The 13,064-nt window shown below is 44.2% G+C and overlaps 1 protein-coding gene across 1 annotated transcript; it reads right to left on the minus strand.

Annotated features, from left to right (window-relative positions):
- Nucleotides 1-218: 218 nt before the first annotated feature.
- On the minus strand, nt 219-12,720 carry Snrpc (small nuclear ribonucleoprotein polypeptide C). Its single transcript, XM_048451179.3, has 6 exons — nt 12,611-12,720; nt 12,289-12,331; nt 10,870-10,978; nt 8,057-8,146; nt 4,190-4,294; nt 219-553 (listed from the first exon to the last, which is right to left on the minus strand). Exons 1-6 carry the CDS (start codon nt 12,616-12,618, stop codon nt 429-431), a joined length of 480 nt encoding a protein of 159 aa, XP_048307136.1. The 5' UTR covers nt 12,619-12,720; the 3' UTR covers nt 219-428.
- Nucleotides 12,721-13,064: the final 344 nt, after the last annotated feature.

Here is a 13,064-nt window from a genome sequence, read left to right on the forward strand (position 1 = left end):
AAAGAAAAAGAAATAAATACTATCTGAGAATACAAAAGGAAAACGCTCCAAAGTCCTATAATGAGGAAGTGTAACTAGACACAGACAGGCAAGCCCAGGGCCTCGCCATTGCTGAAGAATCTCACACATGGGACATGCTGGAGAAGAAGCTAGCAGAACACAGCTGACTTCACCTCCTTTACAACACAGAACAGAGAAGGAAGAAAAGGGCCATGCTCTTAACTCAAACAGCTGACAGTTTTATTTTCACACTTCACAATGTAAGTGAGCGCTGCACTTTTTCTAATCCCACTTCTCCCCTCCAAACTATTCTGTTAGGAAAGAGGAAGCCTTGCTTGTCATGCAGCTGAAAACACCCAGGCTCAGCACCGTGATCTCCTGCTGAAACAGAACAAGAAATACAAAACCGAAAAAGAGCTTTTCCGCTCTTATCTGTCTGGCCGAGTCATGCCAGGCCGTGTGGGCACCATCATAGGGCGAGCAGGAGGTCTCATCATTGGAGGCCCGGGCATCATGGGCATGTGGCCACCCATGGGAGGCCTCATTCCAGGAGCTGTAGAACAAAACAAAGGGGAAAAGGGATGAGAAACAACATTCAGGAGACTTCAACTGAACACCTTCAATTAATCCCAGCACTCAGGAGCGGGGGATCTGAGTTTGAAGCCAGTCAGTTTACAGAGCGAGTTCCATGACAGCCAGAGCTACACAGAGAAACCCTGTCTCGAGAAAACAAAAAACAAAACAAAAAACTAAGTAGTAGACCCTGACAAATACTAGAAAAAGACACATAACAAAAAAAGTGCAACAAATCCATCACATTTTAAGTCACTTAGGACATCAAAATAAGAGAACACGAGAGCACAGGTCCGGGAAGCTTGTCTGACAGCAGGGGCTGTAAATAGACCCAGGGACTTGAGTTCTGCTTTGCTCAGTTTGCTTGTTTGGTTTTTACTTTTGTTGCTGTTGTTATTTTTGGTTGAGACAGGGTCTCTCTATTATGCAGCCCCAGCTGTCCTGGAACTCACTCTGCAGACCAGACTGCCTTCAACACAGAGATCCCCCTGCCTCTGCCTCCCAAGCCGCTGAGATGAACAGCGTCACCACCACAGCTGTACTACTCAGCTATTTTAGCAGATTACCTCCACCACACCATGCAACAGGAGCTGTCTGCTCCATGTCCTGGAAAAGAGGGCAGCCTCACCAATAAGTGACTTTGGGAACTATGGGAAGGTGATCAAACCCAGGATGAAAACCTGATAGTAACAGCATTAAGCTCAAATCATGAAAAACAAAAGGCAATCATGAATTGTATCAAATGGAATACACAGAATTTCATTTTCCAAACGCAATTTAGGAACTATTAATCAGTTTTGTATGTGTCAAAAATGAACGAGATCTATGCACCAGGGAGGGAAGGGGCAGCAGCCAGTGGTAGGAACATCATGGCGGTTTCAGCACAACTCACTGTCCACGCCTCATCTGGATGCTGGGCTCATCAAGATTCATTTTTCTACTATGCTCTATTAACTGTTATTCTCTATAAATTCTTTATGAATACCAAACTTTTCTTTGTTGTTTTTCAAGACAGAGTTTCTCTGTGTTACAGCTCTCGCTGTCCTGGAACTCGCTCTGTAGACCAGGCTGACTTCGAATTCACAGAGATCCGCCGGCCTGCCTCCTGAGTGCTTGGATTAAAGGCATGCACCACCACTGTCTGGCTATAAATATCGAGTTTTGGAAGCACAGAGGGAGTTGCCTGTATCCCAGAACTTGGGTAGCAAAGGCAAGATGATTGTAGCAAGTCTGAGGCCAGTCAGAGTTACAAACCAAGCCTTTATCTCAAAAAAGGAAATAAAATAATAAATTGGGTATGGGGTACACAGAAATACAGATGCATCCTGGTATCCAAATATTGTTTATCTGATCTTGATTAAAGGCCTGTGGTATAAGTAACTCAATATATAACAATATTTGAAGTTGGATGTGGGGTACAAGCCTGTAATATCAACACTCTGAGGAGAAAGAGGGCTCCTGAGTTCAAGGTGATCCTGGGTTACAAGAGTAAAAGTATTTCTCAAAAATTCAACAGACTCTCTTTTCCCCACTACAGGAGGGCGATTGATATATTGCGTACTTGAGCATGTGAGCAAGCACATGCGCACACACAGCCACACTCACAGGTAACTGCATGTGAAATGACAATACAACAGGTACAGAAGCTGTGAGAACCAGTGTCAATGGTAGCATGGAATATGCACTCTGAAGTCCACAGGGTCCATGAGCACATTCACACTGGGCAATCTGTACGTAAGAGTGTTTGCAGGAGACTGGGCACCTGAATATTTGTTCTCTTTGCTATCCACAGTGAATTGAATTCACATTTACCAACAATGGAATTTCATATAGAAGTTGTAGGCTCATTGCATCTATAAAAACTCTTGGAGCATAATCAGGGTAGTAAAACGGGTGTGATCGTCACCCACGTCTTCAGACCCCATGAGAGCCAAGCCCTGGGAGCCTTCTTTCCCTTTCTCTATCATTTGTTTTTTATGTGTTAGTTTTAAAGAAACACTGCCTACTGTGTGTGTCTCGAAATATTCTCGAGTAATTAGGATCACTCAAGAAGGATTATAGGCTTGTGCCACCATGCCCAGTGGGATTTCTTTCAATGGCTCACTCATTTCTGGTTGCCAACATCTTTAAACTCACTTGGTATTTCATTTTGTGACACTGGCTTAGAGAACAAGCAGTTCACGATGGCATGAACTTTAATTCCAACATTTGGGAGGCAGGGGCAAGCAGATCTCCGTGAGTTCCAGACAGCCCAGTTTACATGAGACTCTGTCTCAGAAATATTATATAAATAGTAACTCCATCTAAATCACCTGGCTGTGTTTTGAGTTCCTATGCCAGTAATCTGTTCTGTACCCTCCCATCCTTCTAAAGTCCACACCGACGCTCCTGGCAAGAAAGCTGCTTTCGTCCCACGCTGTGCGCCTGGTTTGTCCCTGAGCTGGCAGCACCACTCGTCTATTTTCAAACATCTCCCTGTTATCCCAGCAATTAGATAATCTTAACTATTCTGCAATAAATAAAATGTGTGAGAACTTGCCAGACAATGGTGGTGCACACCTTTAATCCCAGCACTCGGGAGACAGAGACAGGCAGAGCTCTGTGAATTCAAGGCCAGCCTGGTCTACAGAGCAAGTTCCAGGACAGCCAGGGCTACACAGAGGAAACCCTGTCTGAGAAAGCTGGAAGGCTCTAGGCTAGATGCCCAGAGCATCAGTTCCCTCTCCAGCAAGGAAGACTTCAGGAGCAGATGGTACTGCAGTCTCCAGCCACTTGAACCTGAAATTCCAGCTGAGGCGAGCACTAGGTGGGCAGAAGCAGGCAGATCACTGCAAGTTCAAAATTACCCAAGGATATATTATAAGACTTCATCTTAAAACAAACCACTTGGGGCTGGAGAGATGGCTCAGTGGTTAAGAGCATTGACTGCTCTTCCAGAGGTCCTGAGTTCAATTCCCAGCAACCACATGGTGACTCACAACCATCTGTAATGAGATCTGGTGCCCTCTTCTGGCGAGCGGGCATACATGGAGGCAGAATGTTATATGCATAATAAATAAATAAATCTTTAAAAAAAAAGAATGCTAACTAAGCCCATTTTTAATAAATAAATAAATAAATAAATAAATAAATAAATAAAACAAACCACTCCGCAGAATTAGGGTGTGGGCAAGCTGGCTAGGCAGACAGCAGAGCTTGCATGCAGACCTGAAGTCAAAGGTGGCAGGAGAGAACCAGTACTACCTACCCTTCAATCTCCACACATGCAAGGGCGTGAGGGTGCCACGCACATACAAGAGAAAATTCCTTTCTGTATTTAAAAACCTGCAAGGCCCTGGGTGCACTTCCAGGCTCTGGCAAAAAAAAAGAACTATAAATAGAATTTTTGTGGCTGAGGCTAAGTGGTAGAACTCGTAAGCACATCAAGGCACTGAGTTCAATACCTGGCAACCAAAATAGAAAGTATTTGACCTAAATATTTTGTGGGTTCCTACATTAAAAACACTGACCAAATTCAATGTTACAAAACTTACATACAGCTAACAAAGAATGCCCCTTAATGCAAAACTAGAACCCACCGCACAACTGAAAGGTGACCCATTCCATTCCAACTCACCAGGTCCCACAGGCATCATCCCCGGAGGAGGAGGACCCATCATCGGCATCATGGGAGGGCCTCCCATGTGGGGTGCAGGCATCATGCCAGGACGAGGAGGACCCGCTAAAACAGACAATGGAGGCTGTGGTTAAAACAGGTTTGCTTGCTGACACTTCCTCTCAGAACGAAACTAAGAGGCTCGCACAAATGGTCCAAACTCTAAACAAACCCCCTGCAGTTTCTTATTCTAGCAGGGGACTTACACATAGAGCATTCCATAACTTGTACTTCGTAATTAAAAAGCAGTGACAAAATCCCAGCACCCAGGAGGCAGTGACATGTGGATCGTGTTTTTGCTGTGAGCTCACGGTCAAAATAGTGGTCTTGGCAAGTTGCAAGGCAACCAGGGCTACACAGAGAGACCCGGTTTCCAATAACAAAACAAAGCATAAAGAACACTTGGTCGATCTTCCAGAGGTCCTGGGTTCAATTCCTAACACCCACATGGCAGCTCACCTCACAATCATCTTTAATTAAAATTCCAAGGGATCTTAGTTTTTTATTTATTTATTTCTTTAAGTTTTTCAAGACAGGGTTTCTCTGTGTAGCCCTGGCTGTCCTGGAACTCATTCTACAGACCATGCTGTCCTGAACTCAGGGTCCACCTGCCTCTGTGAGTGTGGGGTTAAAGGAGTGCGCCACCACTGCACAACATGAGTAAGCTCCAGGGCCTCTATTGCTATCATCTGGTCTCTTCTGGCACCAGGCACACAAACAGTACACTTAACATACATGTAGGCAAACCACTCATACACATAAAATTTTAAGAATTCTACAAATGTGTTTGGCTATTGCTGTTCTGAGACTCACTGTAAAAAGATGTAGAGTGGCCTCAAACCCAGAGAACCAATCAGAGGGGAAGCAGAAGCGCAAGTGCCCTGGAGCTGCCCAGGCACCACCGGCGAGCGTGCCTGACGGACCTCTGGGAGCACCTACTCTGAGCAGCCCACATATACAAGACTGTTTAGGTCGCTGCTCAAGTCCAGTCTGAACCTTCCCAGGGGAGCAAAAGGACAGTGACCTTGCACTAGACACACCCCTCCCCAAGAACACAGGCTCATGGTCCACTCCACTGTCAACTATCCAATTCTTACCTTTCAGGGGCTTAAGTATGTTGTGGGGTATTTGTACACTGTGAAGGTGTGCTGCTGTGATTGGTCTGTGAGAAAGCTGAATAGCAACTAGCTAGGCAGGAGATATAGGCGGGACATCTGGGCAGAGAGGGGAGGAGGAATCTAGGCCCATGAGAGAGACAAAAGGAGACATGGAGGAAGCAGGATTTGCGGTACCAGACAGAAAATAGATTAATAGAAATAGATCAATTTAAGTTATAAGATCTAGTGAAACAGACCAAAGCTAAGGCCAAGCTTTCATAATTAATAAGTCTCCATGTCATTTTTGTGAGCTGTGGCTAAAACAAATATCTGACTATATCGGGAAAAATATAAAATTAGGGAAAAAATAAAAATAAAATAAAATAAAATAAAAAATAGGGCTGGTGAGGTAGCTCAGAAGCTAAGAGTATTGGTTGCTCTTCTAGAGGTTTTGAGTTCTCAGTAAACCACATGGTGGCTCACAACCTTCTGTAATGAGATCTGGTGCCCTCTTCTAGCCTGCAAGCATATGTGCTGGAGGAACCCTGTATACATAATGAATAAGTAAATGTATCTTTTAAAAAAAGGAAAGGAAAGGAAAAAGAAAAGAAAAGGAAGAAAGAAATTGGGAAGACTGAGTTTATCAGCTATTTAGGTCTTCTAGTGTTGTGTTCATACCAATAAAGAATTTAATTTCACCGGGCAATGGTGGTGCATGCTTTGGGAGGCAGAAGCAGGCGGATCTCTGTGAGTTCAAGGCCAGCCTGGTCTACAAGAGTTAGTTCCATGACAGGCTCCAAAAAAAGCTATAGAAAAACCCTGTCTTGAAAAAAAAAAGATTTTTAATTTGTTCAGTAGCATCTATTCACACCTCACAGGTTCCTTCTGAACTCTCCATTCCTGGGAAGTCACAGATTTCAACTGGAAGTTAGCCCAAAGGCAAGCATGGAACAGTCCTAGTGCTTGGGAGGCTGAGGCAGAGAGGACTGAGTTTCACGATAGCCTGTGCTACATGTTAAGACTGCCAGACTGGTGTAGTATATACCTTTAATCCCAGCACCCAGGCAGCAGAGTAGGCGGGTCTCTGTGAGTTTGAGTTCAGCCTGATCTACAGAGTGAGTTCCAGGACAGCCAGAGTTAAACATAGAAAAACCCTGTCTCAAAAAAGGAAAACCAGAGCCGGGCGGTGGGGTGGTGGTGCTTTTAATCCCAGCACTCAGGAGGCAGAGACAGGTGAGTTCAAGGCCATCCTGGTCTACAAGAGCTAGTTCTAGGACAGGCTCCAAAGCCACAGAGAAACCCTGTCTTGAAAAACTAAAAAAAGAAAAAAAGAAAAACCAAAACAACAACAAAGACTTGGTCACCCACAAACTAAACAAAAAGAATTATTAACTTCAAAACTATTTTAGAATTTATACCACTAAAAGCCAAGTAGATAATTTTAGTCAAAAAAATACTTTCCATCTAGGCATTAAGAACTGAGTTCAAAGCCAGGCACTAGTAGCTCATGCCTTTAATCCAGCACTCCGGAGGCAGAGGCAGGCAGATCTGAGTTTGAAACCTTCCTAGTCTCTAGAGAGAGTTCCAGGACAGCCAGGGCTACTCAGAGAAATCCTTAGTAAACAAAAAATGAAAACAAAATAAAACCAAAAGACAACTGAGTTCAATCACAACGAAAAGTCAAGCAGTGCATGTGCAGTTGGGACCCCAGCACTGGGGAAGCAAGGATACCTGGATCCCTGGGCTCACTGGCCAGCACACCTGCCTAACTGTCAAGCCCTAGATCCCAGAGGGAAACAGTCTTGGAAATTAAAGGCCATGAAGATGGCTAAGTGGGAAAGGGCACAAGCTGCTCTTTCTCTCAACCCATAAAGGAGCAAGCGAGGACTCAGCCCTCCAAGCCTTCCTCTGAACTCCACACATGTGCCACAGTATACGCATACAATAAAACACCAAAACCACAAGGTGGTTGACTCCAAGATCGGCCACTAGTCTCGATGTGAAGACTACACACACTTTCACACTCACACAAGAGGAAATTATACGGTTAAAGTTGTTTTCTTCAACTAGTGAACTATGCTGTGGGATAACGCTCTTGTACACTGTAAAGATTTGTCACTTGTATTGGTTTAATAAAACACTGATTAATCAGGAGTCAAGTAGGAAATATAGGCGGGGCAACCAAACTAGGAGAACTCTGGGAAGAGGAGAGGCAGAGACACAGTCAACAGTCAGAGGCAAAGGAAGCAAGATGAGAATGCTGCACTGAGAAAACGTACCAAGCCATGTGACTAAACATAGACAAGAATTATAGATTTAGCCAGGCGGTGGTGGCGCACGCCTTTCATCCCAGCACTTGGGAGGCAGAGGCAGGCAGATCTTTGTGAGTTCGAGGCCAGCCTGGCCTACAAGAGCTAGTTCCAGGACAGGCTCCAAAGCCACAGAGAAACCCTGTCTTGAAAAACCAAAAAAAAAAAAAAAAAAAAAAAAAAAGAATTATGGATTAATTTAAGTTTAAGTTGTAACAGCTAGCTAATAATAAGCCTGAGCTAATAGGCCAAACAGTTTATAATTGATCTAAGCCTCTGTATGTTTCATTGGGACGGAACAGATGTGGGACCGAAATTCTGTTTAGTCAATCAACAAATTCTGGAAGCCAACTATGTGACAAGCTACTAATCAAAGGATAATCTGAGCAGCTGCACACTTTACCACAGAGTTCCAAACTTACGGAGACTGGGGGGAGGCGGGATCATGGCCCCTGCAGGAGGAGGAGCAGAGAATGGAGCTGGAGGTATCTTTCCTTGTTGAAATGCAGCCGCTTAAGATAAAGAAAACAAAAAATAATGTGTTAAATGCAGCAACTCATTTACTAAAATAACCACCTTGTTTCTTTGAAATGAACTCTATTCCAAAATTACTACACACAGAACAACAGTTTTAAACCATTGAGATACTCAATTATTACAACTGCAAAGAACAGCTTACTAATTCAGGTACTCAAAAAGTTTTCTTATAGTTTAATCATTTAATAGCTATTTGTACTCTTCACTTCAAAAGGTAAAATAACTGTGCTACAAGGCATGCCAGTACACACCTGTAACCCAGTATTCAAGAGACGCAGTTGGAGGACTTGAGCACAGGAGTCTGAGATCACACAGGCAATAAAATGAGGTAAGTCTTTACATTTTAAAAAAAGTTAGTTTATAACTAATTCAAGCCATTAGTTTTATTTGAAAAACGCACAATCTGTGGCCAAAGGCCAGGTTTTAGAACAAGTCTTTTCCCATCCTGAGTAAAAACAATGTCTATTCCTTGCTTTCCTCTTCTGAAACAAAGGTACTGAACCAGATGATGAAGAAACAAATATCTAAAATCAAGAGACTGCACTGAAGGAGAGTATCTTCTTAACAAAAGTCTACCACAATCAACTACTTTTCTCTTCCGACACACAGAGGCAAAAGGAAGAACAGAAGATAATGGAAGCTATGTAGTCCAGGCAGTAGTGGCACACACCTGTAATCCTGGCACTCTGTGAATTTGAGGCCAGCCTGGTCTACAGAGAAACCCTGTGTCAAAAACAAAACAAAACAAAAAAAAACAACAAAAAAGAAAGAACGAAAGAAAATGGAAATGGAGCCGGGAGTTGGTGGTGGATGCCTTTAATCCCAGCAGGGCTGGGACACAACGACACAGAGGCAGGTGGATCTTTGTGAGCTTGGGCCAATGTCTACAAGAGCTAGTTCCAGGACAGGCACCAAAGCTATAGAGGAACCTTGTCTCAAAAAAACAAAAACACACCAAACAAACAAAAAAACACCAAACAAAACAAAAGCAAAAAAAAAAAAAGGGGGGGGGGGAATTATCTACATGACTTGATTGGAGTCGAACAAACAGTATAGTGGCAAAGCCTATCAGGTATCAGGCCAGTACTGGAGAGGAGATGGCAGAAGGCTCAAGAGTTCCTAGCCAGCCTGGTCTACAGAGCTTGTTCCAGAACAGCAAAGGCTACACAAAGAAATCCTGTCTCCAAACAAAGAACCAAAACAAAAGAGCCTGAAAAACAAAACAAAGAAACCACTCAAAATAAACAAACGAGCCACACTCTGAGGAAGCCAAAGCCTAAGTCAGAGACAGACGTAGTCCATCCATTCCATCGACCAATGCAGCGTAGGCAGACCATGACTAGAGCCTGTGTCCCTCCAGAGATTTTCCCTGTAGGGCTTACAGTTAGGCCAGCACTGCCCACATCCTATACAGGACAACAGGCTGTAAGGAGTGCAGAGCGAGCAGCAAACTCCTACCAACAACTACAGACATCACAAAGCGAGTTCCTGACAGTTTGCCTCCCTGACCCAAAAGTCTACTTAGCTGAGCATGAGGGCGTTGCTGGAATTATCACCTCTAATCCAAGAAGACAAGTTTGCCAGCAGTTGCAAAATACCCAAACAAGGCTAGAGAGATGGTTCAGGGCATAACAGTTCTTGCTTAGGCATAAGTAGCCAAGTTCAAATTCCTGGACTCCAGTTAAAGCCAGGCACAGCCACGTATGCCTGAAACCCCTCAGTAAGGAACAGACAAAATCAGATTCCAGCTCACTGGCCAGGCAGCCTAGCTGAAATGGTAAGCTTCAGGATCCTGTCTCAAGAGAGTAAGATCAAGCGTGATAAGAACAGAGGCCAGGCATAGAGACAACTGCCTTTAGTTCCAGCACTCAGGAGGAGGAGGCAGGCAGATTCTGATGAGTTCATGGCTAGCTTGGTCTAAATAACAAGTTCTTCTTTTTCCTTTCTATTTTTCCAGACAGGGTTTCTCTGTGCAACCCTGGCTGTAATGGAGCTCACTTTATAGACTAGGCCAGCCTCTGCTTCCCAAGTGTTGGAATTAAAGGCCTGAGCCACCACACCCAACTTTAATCTTTTTGCCAGAGCTACAAATATGAAAGCCAAAATAAAGTCTCTTAAACCCACTCTTATGTTTTCCAATTATTATGGGAAAATCTCAAAATTGTGAATTGCAGGGGCTGGAGAGATAGCTCCGAGGTTAAGAACACTGGCTGTTCTTCCAGAGGATGTGGGTTCAATTCCCAAAACTGACATGGCAGCTCTCAACTGTCTGCAACTCCGGTTCCAGGGGAACTGACATCGTCACACAGATATAAACACATAGGAGAAACAGCAAGGCGCATAAACATAAATAAAGCTTTAAAAGAAAAAATGGTGGATAGCAACTTTTCAAAGAAAGGTTCACATAAATGTGCTACAAAATCTTGTTGCCATTAACAGGAAAATCAGAGGAACTCTATCTTCTCTAACCACCTCCCAGTCTAACCAGCCTGCACATTACTGATCTCTGATGGATTATCTCAATAACGAATATTAAGGTGTTCCTATAGTCCTGGAAAATAAGTGACCTTCCACTCCGCTCATTCAACTTAGGCAAACAGCCCCCTGTATCACACAGAGGGAGTTGTTTCTGTAAAAAACAGAGATGGGATAAAAAGGCAAGGGACTGTTCTATCACAGAGACAGAGACCGGGCGTACTTGTTTTGTCAATCAGGCTCTGGGCCTGCTCTTCCATCCATTTCTGGTAGTAGTCTTTCACATTCTCCTTGTGCTTTCGACCGCTGCAGTGTGTCTTTCTCACAGATGGCTGTAAACAAAAAGCTCATATCAGACACAGAAACAAAATCCCCAAATAAAGAAGCTGAAAAGGTTTGCCTCTGCGTTGGTAGGCTGGCTAAGATGCTGAAGTAGCTTTGACAAACGCTGCCCTGCAGTATACATCTTTGCTAAACTTATTACTTAGAGGAGGCAGGCACACTGTGGCCTATGAGTCAATCACTTGCTCTTGAGTACTGGAACACAGACACAGATCCTTTCCTCCACTCCAATCAATACTAGGATTGGAACTCAGGGCTTCTGCATTCTAGCCAGCTGAGCTACCACTGGGCTCCACATCTGCCCCAACAAATGGAGTACTCGTTTATTTACTGTCTAAGGCTTGTCTCTACAAGGACAAACTTGCATGTTAAAAAGATTCCATATTTACAAATCTAAATCACAATTTGCTATTTAGAAAAAGTGTGTGTGCCGCTGGTCTAAATCATAGTGCTATTTTAATGCCCTCAGCCTCTACACTGGAAAACAGCAGCTTCAATGCACTTAAGCAACAATGTTACAAGAGCACAGAACTTTAAGCTGGTTGTAGTGACTCCTGCCTTGAATTCCAGCACTCAGGGAACAGGAACAGCTAGATAGCCTGGTCTACATTATAAGTTCGAGGCCAGCCATGGTTATATGAGACCCTGTCCAATAAATAATCTTCACTCAGAGAAACTATTAAAATCATAATAACACCAAATTATGTTGTTGCTAAAGGGTTTGTTTTGGTTTGGCTTTCTGAGATAGGATCTCACACCCCAGCCTTAAATTCACTGTGTAACTGGAACTCACTCTGTAGACCAGGCTAGCCTTGAACTCCCAGAGATTCACCTTCTTCTGCCTCCAGAGGTCTGGTTTTAAAAGAGTGTGCCACCACAGTCCAGCGATTTTAATAAAATTTTTCAATAAAATGGTATAACCAAATATATGAGTTGTAGGAGCACACTCCTGGGTTTTGGGGAGTTACCTGGACAAGGCCTTGGTATGTATCCTAGGCTAGCCTGGAATTCACCATCTTCCTGGTTCAGGCTCTCAAGTACTGAGATTACAGGCCAATGCATATGTAAATGTTTTCATCCTCAAGCCTGTTAACGCTTTATCACCCTGCAATTACCTTCACACTACAATCACTGTAAGGATATTAATAAAAAACACACTTCCCAGTTACTTTCAAAGAACAGTAGTGGTAAAATTCCCAGCAGGCTGTAAAGCACATACATGGACCTAGATAACTGAAAGACAGAAAATCTTATATTGCATACGAGCCGTTTTAAGACTACGAAAAGACGAGCCACTTACAGAATCATGGGTAAGATACGTATCACAGTAGTCACAATAAAACCTGCAAAGACAAAAGAATATGACAACCCTTAGCAGATGTCCAAACAAGCCAAACACCCTCAAACTCAGATGCTTAGGCGCCAAACAAAGCGTTCAGACAGGAGCGGGGCCGCGAGGGGAGGGGCCGAGCCTACTCGGATCGGGGGCAAGAGCGCCTCGTTTCCCATCCGGATCTCACCAGGGCGTTCGCCTTCCCCTCCAAGCACACAAACCAGCGCCCGCCGCGCTCACGAAGACCCAACCCACCAACGCAACCCGCCAACCTCAGCCCCACACTCACTTAGGCATGTTGCTCCGCAGGCCGTTGGCTACCCGCTTCCGCGCCGCCGGGAAATGACGCACACAGCCCGCGCCGACTCGGTCGTCGGACGGAAGAGAGAGGGCGGGCCTTCCGCTACGGAGATCGGCTTTGCGGAGTACGGCCAGGAAGTGTGCTATGGGTGCCTATGAGGGTCAATCCACGCCCACTTACTCCTGATTGGTTATTCGCTCTCCGAAGTACATTGTTTCATTCTTTCAACTGCAGGTTCCAAAAGGCAGATCCTCTCCTGTGTTCCCTGCCCTGCAGGAAGTGCTGGGAAAACAGTAGAAACAAAGCAGGTAGACCTGATTAGCAGGAAAGTGGAATAGATCAAATCAAAGTCCTATGCTTGGGGAAATGAAGCAGTATAGCACGACTGATAAAAACCCAGAGACAGAAATTGGGGTTCAACCTAAAGGTTAGTAAAACAAAA

This window comes from Myodes glareolus, chromosome 18 (assembly GCF_982192425.1).
Source record: "Myodes glareolus chromosome 18, mMyoGla1.1, whole genome shotgun sequence".
NCBI classification, from domain to species: domain Eukaryota; kingdom Metazoa; phylum Chordata; class Mammalia; order Rodentia; family Cricetidae; genus Myodes; species Myodes glareolus.

Coding starts and splice junctions, on each gene's coding strand:
- Snrpc (XM_048451179.3), bottom strand. Junction 8,147..10,869: donor GAGCCTGATTGACAAAACAA/GTACGCCCGGTC, acceptor CTTTATCTTAAG/CGGCTGCATTTCAACAAGGA. Junction 554..4,189: donor GATGATGCCTGTGGGACCTG/GTGAGTTGGAAT, acceptor TTTGTTCTACAG/CTCCTGGAATGAGGCCTCCC.